General features: G+C 53.7%; 1 protein-coding gene across 3 annotated transcripts in view; it reads right to left on the bottom strand.

Moving 5' to 3' along the window:
- POU2F1 (POU class 2 homeobox 1) overlaps positions 1-13195 on the bottom strand; it is a 103725-nt gene that overhangs the window by 22883 nt on the left and 67647 nt on the right. For 2 of the 3 annotated variants that reach the window (XM_036272931.1, XM_036272933.1), the window contains exons 3-7: positions 11398-11498; positions 8395-8448; positions 6723-6842; positions 4162-4350; positions 1993-2119 (exon numbers count right to left, since the gene is read on the bottom strand). In XM_036272931.1, coding sequence (XP_036128824.1) covers positions 1993-2119; positions 4162-4350; positions 6723-6842; positions 8395-8448; positions 11398-11498 — 591 coding nt within the window. Of the gene's footprint in view, positions 1-1992; positions 2120-4161; positions 4351-6722; positions 6843-8394; positions 8449-10781; positions 10836-11397; positions 11499-13195 lie in introns of all 3 variants that reach the window. The other variant, XM_036272934.1, reaches the window with a different exon arrangement.

Here is a 13195-nt window from a genome sequence, read left to right on the forward strand (position 1 = left end):
GGTGTGAGTGACGGGCTGTGAGTGATGGGCTATGACGGGCTGTGAGAGACGGGCTGTGAGTGACAGGGTGTGAGTGACGGGCTGTGAGTGACAGGGTGTGAGTGATGGGCTGTGAGAGACGGGCTGTGAGTGACAGGGTGTGAGTGACGGGCTGTGAGTGACAGGGTGTGAGTGATGGGCTGTGAGTGACAGGGTGTGAGTGACGGGCTGTGAGTGACAGGGTGTGAGTGACGGGCTGTGAGTGACAGGGTGTGAGTGATGGGCTGTGAGTGACAGGGTGTGAGTGACGGGCTGTGAGTGACAGGGTGTGAGTGACGGGCTGTGAGTGACGGGCTGTGAGTGACAGGGTGTGAGTGACGGGCAGTGAGTGACGGGCTGTGAGTGACGGGCTGTGAGTGACGGGCTGTGAGTGACGGGGTGTGAGTGATGGGCTGTGAGTGACGGGCTGTGAGTGACGGGCTGTGAGTGACGGGGTGTGAGTGACGGGCTGTGAGTGACGGGCTGTGAGTGACGGGGTGTGAGTGATGGGCTGTGAGTGACGGGCTGTGAGTGACGGGGTGTGAGTGATGGGCTGTGAGTGACGGGCTGTGAGTGACGGGCTGTGAGTGACGGGCTGTGAGTGATGGGCTATGACAGGGTGTGAGTGATGGGCTGTGAGTGACAGGGTGTGAGTGACAGGGTGTGAGTGATGGGCTATGACAGGGTGTGAGTGACAGGGTGTGAGTGATGGGCTATGACAGGGTGTGAGTGATAGGCTGTGAGTGACAGGGTGTGAGTGACAAGCTGTGAGTGACGGGCTGTGAGTGACAAGGTGTGAGTGACGGGCTGTGAGTGATGGGCTATGATGGGCTGTGAGAGACGGGCTGTGAGTGACAGGGTGTGAGTGACGGGCTGTGAGTGACAGGGTGTGAGTGACGGGCTGTGAGTGACGGTGTGAGTGACGGGCTGTGAGTGACAGGGTGTGAGTGACGGGCTGTGAGTGACGGGCAGTGAGTGACGGGCTGTGAGTGACGGGCTGTGAGTGACGGGCTGTGAGTGACGGGCTATGACAGGGTGTGAGTGATGGGCTGTGAGTGACAGGGTGTGAGTGATGGGCTATGACAGGGTGTGAGTGACAGGGTGTGAGTGATGGGCTATGACAGGGTGTGAGTGATAGGCTGTGAGTGACAGGGTGTGAGTGACAAGCTGTGAGTGACGGGCTGTGAGTGACAAGGTGTGAGTGACGGGCTGTGAGTGATGGGCTATGACGGGCTGTGAGAGACGGGCTGTGAGTGACAGGGTGTGAGTGACGGGCTGTGAGTGACAGGGTGTGAGTGATGGGCTGTGAGTGACAGGGTGTGAGTGACGGGCTGTGAGTGACGGGCTGTGAGTGACAGGGTGTGAGTGACAGGGTGTGAGTGACGGGCTGTGAGTGACAGGGTGTGAGTGATGGGCTGTGAGTGACAGGGTGTGAGTGACGGGCTGTGAGTGACAGGGTGTGAGTGACGGGCTGTGAGTGACGGGCTGTGAGAGACGGGCTGTGAGTGACAGGGTGTGAGTGACGGGCTGTGAGTGACAGGGTGTGAGTGATGGGCTGTGAGTGACAGGGTGTGAGTGACGGGCTGTGAGTGACAGGGTGTGAGTGACGGGCTGTGAGTGACGGGCTGTGAGTGACAGGGTGTGAGTGACGGGCTGTGACAGGGTGTGAGTGACGGGCTGTGAGTGACGGGGTGTGAGTGACGGGCTGTGAGTGATGGGCTGTGAGTGACAGGGTGTGAGTGATGGGCTGTGAGTGACAGGGTGTGAGTGACGGGCTGTGAGTGACAGGGTGTGAGTGACGGGGTGTGAGTGACGGGCTGTGAATGATGGGGTGAGTGACGGGCTGTGAGTGACAGGGTGTGAGTGATGGGCTGTGGGCAGGCTGTGGACAGGCTGGGAGTGGCCGGCTGAGTGAGCGGGCTATGAGTGCCCGGTTGAGTGGCCGGCTGAGTGGCGGGCTGTGGGCGGACTTACCCTGCTGGCCCTGGGGCGGCTGTGAGATGATGAACTGTGCTGGCTGCAGGTTGGTGGTCGGATGGACCAGCACGAACTGCTGCAGGTTGAGATTCTGCTGCTGAAGTTGCTGTAGTTGCTGCAGATCCTAGAACATCAGAATTGGAACGTGGTCAGAGGCTCTGAGGTAAAAGCTCACGTAGCCCTAAGGTTTCCATACGAGGCACCCTATCCCGTGCCAATAAGGCAGGCAACACCCCCCACACGCATGTGCAGACAGAGCGCTTTGGGTGCGGTCACACAGCGGGCCAAGAAACCTCAGCCCCTACGAGGGACATTTTTTAAGAAATATGTTTTCATTGATTTTTTTTAGAGAGAGAGGAAGGGAGAGAGAGAAACATGGATGTGAGACAGAAACATCAATCGGCTGCCCCCTGCACGCCCCCACTGGGAATCGAGCCTGCAACCCAGGCATGTGCCCTGACCAGGAGCTGAACCCGGACTCTCAGTCCCTGGACAACGTCCACCACTGAGCCACCCGGCCAGCTGAGCGAGGAGGACTTGTCAGCAGATGCTGTGTCAGGACTTACACTGAGCCAAATTTTCAAGAGTGTTTTAAAATTCCCACAGAATAAATGGTTATAGTTGTGTTTTAACATGTAGAGACCAATATAGGATTTAAAAATCAACTGAGAACAGAATGTTGAGTTTCTAGAGTTGACTGATTTTTCTCTGAAGTAAAAATTGAGAGGGCTATCTGAATTTGTAAAAATAAGTGGAAAAATCTCTATGATTTCTGAAACTGAGCACCAGCTTATTGAATTAACTGAGAAATCACTGTGAAAATGTCTACGTTGTCCCCAGAAAAGTCTGGTCCAGAACAGCAGTGTCACCTTGCACCGGCCCAAGGTTTACACCATCACTGACCCTCACTTGTCTTATTGAAACAGTGTGACACAGGGTCTCCTGGCTCAGGCACGAACAACGCGTATTTGGTGATGAAGAAAGTGGCCAAGCCCTGGCCGGTTTGGCTCAGCGGTTAGAGCATCGGCCTGCGGTCTGGAGAGACCTGGGTTTGGTTCCCGCTAAGGGCATGTACCTCGGTTTGTCCCCGGCCCTGGTTGGTCGTGCGGGTGGCAGCCACTCGATGTGTTCCTTTCACATCGATGTTTCTCTCTCTCTCTCTCTGTTCCTCTCTCTCCCTCCCGCTCTACCTGAACAAAAAATGGAAAAATGTCCTCGGGTGAGGATAAAGAAAAAAAAAGAAAGTGGCCAAAATAAAAACGTTATCTTGATAAAGATTATGTGCAACAGTCATAAGATCAGTCTGGCACCCACTCCTCGCTGTCCCAGTAATTGTTCTTCTCACTGTCCAGTCAAACGCCAGCTCCCACCCGAGTCTACGTGTCAGCACCAGACCCAGAACAAGTCTTCCCAGCCTCTGCCAACAGGACACGTACCCCCTTCCTGTCCTTGGGGTGAAGGGACACGTACCACCTTCCTGTCCTTGGGGTGAAGGGACACGTGCCCTCCTCCGTCCTTGGGGTGAAGGGACACGTGCCCTCCTCTGTCCTTGGGGTGAAGGGACACGTGCCCCCTTCCTGCCCTTGGGGTGAAGGGACACGTGCCCTCCTCCGTCCTTGGGGTGAAGGGACACGTGCCCTCCTCTGTCCTTGGGGTGAGGCCCCACTCACCTTTCCTCCGAGGCCGCGCTGTCTGTGCCTCTTGAATACACTTGAATGATCTCTGGAGACTTGGCCCCAGAATGTGAAACACGAAGCCAAACAACACCCTAACGTAGTTCTGCCCATAGCGCATGTCGCTGCAGTGGAGACAATGCCCCGGCGTGCGTGTGGGTGGCGGCCCTCACCACAAGCATGCGGCAGAACCCAGGCCGGCCGTAATCAGTTAATTAAAACGGTCATCCCCTGCTTCAGACATATGCCAGCTACTTACTCAAGAACTGTCAGTTAATACAAACAGTCAGTTATTCCAAGAATCACTTACGTGTTTATAATATCAACTCAAGCAAACAAATGTATTAGTTGTGGTTCAGTGGTAAGGAAGGCTACCGCCTACCTCACCGATCAGAGCTCCGCAGGCCTGCTAACAATCAGAAAGAGCATTTCCTACTAGAGCAAAGCTGCAATCTGTTCATGTCCCGCCCCGGCTCCAAGAGGCCCCACTCACCTGTGTGATCTGTATGGGCTGCGACAGGGGGATCTGTGTCATGGGAGTGGCGGCGGAGGCGGAGATGGTGGCCCCTGCAGCGCTGTGCTGCTGGCTGGCTGAGTGTTGCTGCACGGCCGCAGCCAGCAGCTGGGCCTGGGCCTGGGCCTGCTGCAGGAGCAGCTGCTGCTGGGCCGGCGTCAGAGTCAGCTGCACAGAACAAGGACACACATTGGAAAGGACTGAGGGAGAAGGCCCTCGTTCAAGCGACTGCCCTGAAGTAGGTGGCTCGAGTGGCAGTAGACCTCAGCAATGTTCATCAGCAATCACCATCACGGGCGGAACATTTAAATAAAAATGTGGCCTCACTCCGGACTTAAGCATTCAAGCTCGCCCAGGGCCCTAGGGTTCAAGCTAGAAAGTAATTAACCAGTGAGCAAGAAGGAAAGTCAATGCTGACGGGCTGTGAAAAGAAATTCACACCCAGCAGACAGCAAGTGATTAGTCAGATGCGTGGAGATCAAGGAAGCTGGGTCTGGCCACGGGAAGGGCTGCTAAGGCCCAGCTGCCTCCCATTAGCGTGAGTCCTGCCAGGTTCCATCTTTCCCATTATGTCCGAAGATATGACCGGGGAACAGGAACGCCATTTGTTTCATTTCCCAGTCACCTTGCAGCCCCTCCCCGGCCTTCTCCATCCTTCCCTGTTACTGGAAGCAGGGTCTCTGTGACGTCCATGGCCTCTGCAACACATTCCCTGTGAACAGGTGGTCGCGCTGGGCTCCACAGGACATGGTTCCTAATGCCCAGGCTTAGCAGGAGCTCCAGCCACATGAACCTGGAGCCCCAAGCGCCCTTACTATTGTAGACACTCGCACCCCCCGCAAAGCTCCACCAGCAGCACAGAGAATGTGTTCACGGCAGCTCTGAGCTGGCTTTCCCGGTGCAGCTTATCCCCAGCGCACTTCGAGTGACGCGTTCCTCCTCCCACTGGGTGACACTCTGGTCGCACGAGGAGGAATGCTCTAATGTTCTGAGGAGCAAGTGCCGCCACTCAGCACAAACCCTCCTCCTACAGCACCCAGTACAACCTGTGCCTTGGGGACAGAATTCGAATCCATTCCCTTCGAGGTATGTTTATAGAGGCTATATACAACATACAAACATGTATTTATCTCCACTAATGGGATTTAGTAAACAATTTAGTAATAATTCTTTTTTCTTTTTATCCTCACCCGAGGATATTTTTCCATTTTTTGTACAGATAGAGTGGGAAGGAGAGAGAGGAAGGGAGAGAGAGAGAAACATTGACGTGAAGGGACACATCGAGTAGCTGCCACCCGCACGACCAACCAGGGCCGAGGACAAACTGCAACCGAAGTACGTGCCCTTAGCGGGAACCGAACCCGGGTCTCTCTGGACTGCAGGCTGACGCTCTAACCGCAGAGCCAAACTGGCCAGGGCCAATTTTGTAATAATTCTTAAAAGAGCCTTCCCCTGCCAAAACATACTTAACGAAAATGAAGAATATAAAAAATTGGGGGGGGGAGGGCTGGCTGGTCTTGCTCAGTGGTTAGCGTCGGCCTGCAGCCCAATGAGTCGCAGTTTCATTCTGGCCAAGGGCGTGTACCTCGGTTGTGGTTCGCCCAGGGCCCCAGTTGGGGTCGTGTGGGTGGCTACCAGTCAATGTGTCCTTTTCACATCAATGTTTCTCCCCCCCCCCCATCTGAAGATAAACAGAAAAATGTTCTCTGGTGAGGATTGAAAAAAAAAAATAAGGGGGGGGTGTTGATGTGATATCAATTGATTAATAAGAAACTCTTCCTTACCACTCTTCAACCCCCTCCCAAAAACATAATTTAACAGAAAAATTTCCAGCACTGGAAAAATATTTTAAATGGTGTCTTAGAGCAAAGACAGCTGAAAAGTTAAAAGTCCAGAATAGTCACATTGGCCAGTTCACTACCAACAAAACAGAATGACGTCTACTGAACGCTATGTGCCGGGCACTGTCCTGTGAGTCCCATACACACGGGTACCTGGTCTGTGCGGCGACGTTGTGGTGGGGTCAGCAGCGCCTGCACTACTGAAGGGACACCATGTGCCGGGCACTGTCCTGTGAGTTCCACACACACGGGTACCTGGTCTGTGCAGCGACACTGTGGTGGGGTCAGCAGCGTGTGCACTACTGAAGGGACGCTGAGGCCCGGGGAGGAGGTGCGTCAGCCCAGGCCGTGAGCTGAGAGCCCGAACGCCAGACCAGACGTTCCCTTTAGAACATCACACAGCAACTCAGAGCTTCTCCCTGCGGCATGACCCGTTCCTTCACGTGAGCTCTGTAGTGACGTGGAACCCAAACTGCTAACCACAACGTCATCACGCAGTCTCCTCCACGGGCCACTGCAGGGTGAAGCCACTGTGGAAATGTGGGCTTAAAAACACCCTTCATTTACCCCGAAAACTTAAGAAAAGGTCATTCCCTTTTCAGAGCTGCCTCCAGCCTGGGCCAGGTCACTGCCTCCACAGCGGGACCCAATCCGACGATGGGCAGCAGCAGGTAGAGGCCCGTCTCTCAGGAGACTTACCCCGGTTATCTGCCCTCCGGCCAGCATGAGCTGGGTCTGTGGGATGGCTGCCTGCACTGAAGGCTGCTGGGAAGGCTGGCTTGGCTGCTGGGAGTCCCCCGACTCTTCATTCGCTTTAGACTAAAAGTGGGAGGGAATCAAGAGATTTCAAATCGTTCATGAAAAGAAATGTACTTATAACTCCGTATTTCAAGAAGTATTTAAAACATGATTCATTCAGTCATGAGTTTTCTAGTTTCACTCTTTTCCTCTCTTATAAATCTTTGTATTTTCCTAATTTTATATAAGTTTTCAGATTTTTTTGTTTCAATGCCAGCAAAGCTGCACTTATAATTTTTAAGCAGAAAAAATAATTTGACCCTCCACAAATCAACGGAATTCACCCAAATCCTGCCCTCCGGGAAGTGGGGGTACACCTGCCCTCTCGACCTCAATGCCTCAGCCGCGGTCCCACAGGATCTGGGGCCGTCTGGACTCGCTGTCCCGAGTGCCCCCTGGCACAGGCCCTCCTCTGACGCGGAAAGAATGGGACTGCGCTCCGCCCGTCCAGGGGCAGCTCTTAGAGGGGACGCTGCAGTCAGAAGGGAGAGGGCTCTGCGGGGCTCTGAAGTTCTGCACAGATCTGCATATTTCCCACCACCTGTTTCGGGGACTGCAGCAAGGCTAATTAGCACGGAGGCTCTGATGAACCTGCCAGTCAGTGAGAGATAATTATAGGGCAGGACTGTAAACACTAGGCACTGGTGGTGCAGCCTGTTTGCCAACATCGCTAAGGGATGAAAGTTCACCATGGCAACCGAGGGGCTTTCCTGCCTCCTCTGCCTCAGAAAGTAAGGGCACATTCTCTCCCTCTGGCTTCCCTCCTTGTTTCCCTGGTTACTGGTCCATACTGAAGCCACTGGGCTTCACGGGATGCTCAACCCAAGGTCTTCAGTCATTAGCAACACTGAAGCCAATCTTCCAGAACATGTTTCCCTCCTGACTGGGAGCTACCTAAACACCGAGGAAAGGGCGCAGCAGGTCGGCGGAGTGTCAGGGAGCCGCCCACAGCCCTGACCTTGGCATGCTTTTGCTGTGTGCCTCGTGAAGCAATGCAACCAGGGTTAAGTTTGGTCTTAAACTGTGCCTGTCTGAGCCCATTAGCATATAAACAGGGTCCTCGCAAGCTCAGAGCTGTAACATTTCGGGGCAGAGGAACCCGGGATCCCAGGTAAGCGTCCACGAGCCGGCAGGGAGTGGCGCGCCCAGGCACGCAGCAGCTGGCAGAGTGAGAATCAAGTCAAGGCTGTCTCAGCCTGGCTGGTCCCTCTGCGCCAGAGGGTGTCTGCGAGACGTGGCAAGGACCAGCAGAAAGACATTTGGAAACAGAAGGGCATTTAGGACATTCTTCGGCCTTGTGTTCAGGATGTGCCACGGCCGTGCGGCGCGGGGGCCTCTCCCTGGGCTCACACATGGAGCGGCTCTTCCACTCGCTCGGGCCGTCGGGCAGCCGCAGTGTGAGTCCGTCCTCATTAACGGCAACAACTAGCGTTACTGAGTCCTCTGGAGTCAGTGATAGAGAAAGGAGCTACTCCTAAGCATTTCCTGTTATAAATTACTGATGCTCCTTATATGAAATTGGAAAAACATGGGAAAGTGGAAAACTGCCCCATAAGCCCATGGGCCAGCTTACCTGTACATTTAAGGACTGAGCAGCAGCCTGTAAACCTGTCCCAGAGAGCTGGACCTGCAAGGAAGTGACCAGGACATCAGGGTCTAACTGCTGACGCCATCATTCAAGCTGTCATCAACAGGGACTTTACAAGTCGCTACCAAGTGTGCCATGGAGCTAGGGCTGGGTCTACAAAGGATTTATCTTCTGGGTTAGAACTGCAGACAATCTCACACTCCCTCCACCTCCCACCAGAAAATGTTCCTCCGTGCTTTCTAGAGGGTGCTCCCTACACTAAGTTAGCACACCAGGACACCACACTCATATCAGACATTCGCTTGCATGCATAGACACGGAGATCTAAAAACTTAATTCATCTTATACACTGTCTTCAAGAACACGTAAGAACAAACTACTTACGTGCATTATTTTTACCATTACAAACTACCAGAATTATCTGCTCATTCTCATTTGAAAATTTCCATGTATACGCCAGAGTAAAAATCTTACCTATGTGCACACCACAGGCGAGTCTTTAAGACATTTAAGTCACCACTTAAAGCTCCTGGCTGAGAGGAGGGGCTGCTCTATGAGCACACATGAACGGCTCAACCATTTCACACTCGCTTTCATACGTTCAGAACTTCCAGCCACCGTGATATTAAAATAAGGACCACCACCTGGACTGTGATAAATAACCGATTCAAGCAATATCGTCAATGGAGGAATAATGTGATAACAAATTCTGAGTCATCTCTCCAAAAATACTTATTAATTACTAGGGGAAAACAGTGACTTTATCCTGGGGAACCGGAAGAGAGTGATCACGGTTAAGTTACCAGCAAGGACATGCGTGCCTCTGGCATGATGCACTAGGAAGAAAACGGCATGACCTATGTTGTACTCCTAGCAAGAGAAACTAATCTAATCATGACGAACATCAGACAAACTCGAACTGAGCCACACTTCACAAAGTAACTGGTGTGTACTCTTCAAACACGTTGTCCTGAAAACAAGGAAGACACCCGGGCAAGCTCCTGGGAGCCTCCGCAGCCGGCCGGCTCCTGAGCAGCGGGCCGCACTGCCAGGACGCGGAGGACTGAGCCCTGGCCGCACCCAGGGGGGGAGGAGTCGCAGGCTGTCCAGGCTCGGATCTGGACGACTGGAGAAGCGGCAGTGCCACTGGCAGGGCCGTGGACAGGCCGCCCGGGGGCAAGGCCCCTGCAGCCAGACACTGGAGTGGCGTGGGGCTCGGCGCAGGTTCGGAGCTGGGGCTCTGACGGACCGCTACGTCCTTTATTTAAAACTGACCATCCCCAAAACAAACTCATAGACAGAGAGCAGACTGCTGGTTACTGGAGGGAAGGGGCCAACTGTGGCGAAAGGTGGTAGCTAGACTTTTGGTGCTGATCACCTGGCACACAGATGTGAATTACAACGTTCTACACAGGGAAAGTTTCATACCAACTGTACCTCGAATAAAACACAAGCCTTGCCCTGGCCGGTTTGGCTCAGCGGGTAGAGCGTCGGCCGAAGGTCCAGAGAGACCCGGGTTCAGTTCCCGCTAAGGGCGCGTATCTCGGTTGCAGTCTGTCCCCGGCCCTGGATGGGTCGTGCAGGTGGCAGCCACTTGATGTGTCCCTTTCACGTCGATGCTTCTCTCTCTCTCTCTCCCTCCCACTCTCTCCGAACAAAAAATGGAAAAATGTCCTCAGGTGAGGATTAAAAAAAGAAAAAACAACCTCTGATAGTCCCACAAGTAGATGAGAAACCTCAAAAATAAAACCCAAAGCAAAGAATCCAGAGATTGTTACAAAGAACACATTTCAGATAGCGTGCAACCTGACAGGACTCCCCGAAAAGGTCCAATGCTACGACCCGAAGCTAAAAGCCCGCCCGAGCCAGAGGGAAGGGGTCCAGGCAGAGGGTCAGAGGAGACACGGCTCCAGCGCCCTGCCCCACGGCCCCACCTCCTCACCCCCTCCGCTCCGACCACGCCCTCGGCCTAGCTCTGTCTTTCATGACGGGACCTTTTTATTTCCTTGTTCGTTTTTGTTTTGTTTTGTTAATCCTCACCAGAGGATATTTTTCCATTAACTTCTGATTTTTAGATAGAGTGGAAGGAGGGGGAGGGAGGAAGGGCAGAGAGAGAAAGAGAAACATCGACGTGAGAGATATGAGAGACACACGTCAGTTGGTTGCCTCCCAAACAGGGATCGAACCTGCTACCCAGATACATGCCCTTGACCAGGAATCAAACCCTCGAACCTCCAGTCCTCAGGCCGACACCCTAACCGCTGAGCCAAAGCGGCCAGGGCGACAGGGACACGTCTGCGAAGCAGGGACCAGCTGTTCCACAGAAGGCCTTCGACCTGCGGTTGCTGGACTGTCCTCACGGCAGAACTCACGTTCGCCTTGTCGGGACGACAGTGGACGGCCCCTGACATCAGCTCGTCCCAGCACTGCGAGAGGAGGTGTGGTCACTGAAGTAAGATGGGTTCCATCTGTCCTCCTTGCAGGCAGTGAATGCGCTGGAGGAGGTGCTCTAAGACGTGTGAATATTCTGCTCCTCAGTACACTTTCACCCACAAACAACACGATCGAGGCGCAGTCACACAGAAACCATCGAGCGGAGGCTCTGACCATTCTGCCCCGTGAAATCGGTCTGAGCTGAACACGGGGAGCCGAGTCGGGCGCACGAGCCTGCTAGGCAGGCCTCAGGCATGGTGGCTGCATCTTCTGGGTGACTTTGTAATCGCAACCTTCAGAGAGCCACAGACACACACGCACAGAAACAGTCACCCAGCTTTAGACACCTTCCACTCAAAACATGAACTTGCTTATTTTCCTATAGCTGTGGGGTCAAAAGCTATGCGGTCAACTCAACTACAGGACTGTGGACAAGCCCTTCAGAATGACATGATTAGATGTGTTAGGACCAGGCTCAATTGATGTAAAGTCCTAACCCTGAAAGGACTGCCCAGGGCCCAGCCCCATGCCCCCTTCACAGAGCAGAACACCTACCTGGTGGAGGTGTCCAAAGAAAGCCTGGGCCTGGGCTGTCGAGATGGCCCCTCCGACGGGCACGGGCTGCTTCTGGAAGTCCAGACCGTTCGCCTGCGCGCCTGGAGAGCAAGCACAGGAGCGTCACCCTCCGGCGGCACTGCGGCACATCTCGCCCCAGCAGGACAGCACGGCACAGAGAGGGAGGTGCCAATGCTGGCAAGGTGTGGGGAGGCCGCGACCCCTGCGCCTGGTTTTGTAGCAGTGAAGTGGGTCCGCCGCTGTGAAAGAGCTTGGCGGGTCTTCAGAGTTCCTACTGGCCCATCGACCCCACCGCCAGGCATACTCTCCAAGGGACGGAAAACAGGAGCCCGAGTCCTTGGCCATGGATGCTCACGGCAGCGCTATCATGGTCACACAGCCACAAGGTGGGAACAACCCAGAAGTGCTTCGACAGCTGACCAGATAAATACACTGTGGCATACACACGCTGTGGAGTAGTATTCAGCCATAAAGAGGAATAAAGTACCAACTCAGGCTACAGTGTGAACAAACTGAGAACACGACACTAAGGAAGGAAGCCAGGCACAAAACGTCACATGTGCAGGATCCCAATGTCTGAGATGTCCTGCACAGGTATGTTCATGGAAACAACACAGTGGTGTTGCCAGGGGCGGGGGAGGGGAACACGGGAGCTCAGTGGGTGAGGAAACGTTTTAGAACTAGACAGAGGCGGTGCTTGCCCAGCACAATGAATGTACCAAATGCTGCCGAACTGTCCACTTTAAATGGTTAATTTTATGTCACATGCATTTCAACTCAACTGAAACCAAAACAAAAACACAAAGGAACCTGCAGCCCAGGACCATCTGCCAGCACGGCCCCTGCCTGCAGAGCCAGCTCGCCTCGCACTGGCCACGCGCCCCTGCCGTCGGCCACGGCGCGTGCGGCACCAGGAAAAGCACGGTTCCTGACCGCAGGCCCCAGGTTCTGGAACGTGAAGTTGGTAAAAGCTGTTTTTCATCGCTCAGCAGCTATATGTCGGATAATACTTTACCACATTTTCATCTGTAATAAAAATCATATACTCCTACTTCAATTAAACTTATGTAATTTAAAAAAGTACATTCTTAAACAGATTTCTATTTGTCAGTAAATTTAAGTTGGTCAAAGTGAAATTTACCAACCATAGCCTAAATTTCAGATGCCGCAAGGAAAATAACGACAGTACCTGGGCCTGTCACTCCGTCACCCTGACATGCATGCACAACTTCGAGATGAAGTGCACGGACAGCCAAGCAGCTGCGCAGGTGACTGACAGAAGTCGCAGCTGAGACGTCCAGGAAGCACGGCCTCTGCTCGGCGGGACAGTGTGTCTGTCAGGTGAGCCGTCACGGCGGGAGACCGGGGACAATGGACACCCAGGAAGACAATCACTGTGAAAGCGGAAGGACAGCCGCAGAGGCACGTGGACCACCGTGGACGGTGAGGATGGCACCTGTCAGCACTGCGGCTGTCCCTCCGCGCCTTCCGCGTCCCGGGCAAGGGCCTGTTTCTCATTCTGCGTCAGTCACCTGGCGACGTCTGTGCCATTAGTGATGCCCGACAAGAGTCCTAGGAGCGGTTAACGCTGGTTGAATTAGTAAGTCTGTCTGGATGCAAGGGACTATCAAAACAGATTTTAGTTAACTTTATTCTCAACTGTAGAAAAACGAATGACTTGTGACCTACCAGCGATTGTGACCAAGTCTTTTTCAAATAACTTAGACGTGCCACACGAAGGGAATACTTCGAGGACCAAGAAAAGCAGAGAGAAAGT

Source organism: Molossus molossus, unplaced genomic scaffold, assembly GCF_014108415.1.
Source record: "Molossus molossus isolate mMolMol1 unplaced genomic scaffold, mMolMol1.p scaffold_m16_p_20, whole genome shotgun sequence".
NCBI lineage: Eukaryota > Metazoa > Chordata > Mammalia > Chiroptera > Molossidae > Molossus > Molossus molossus.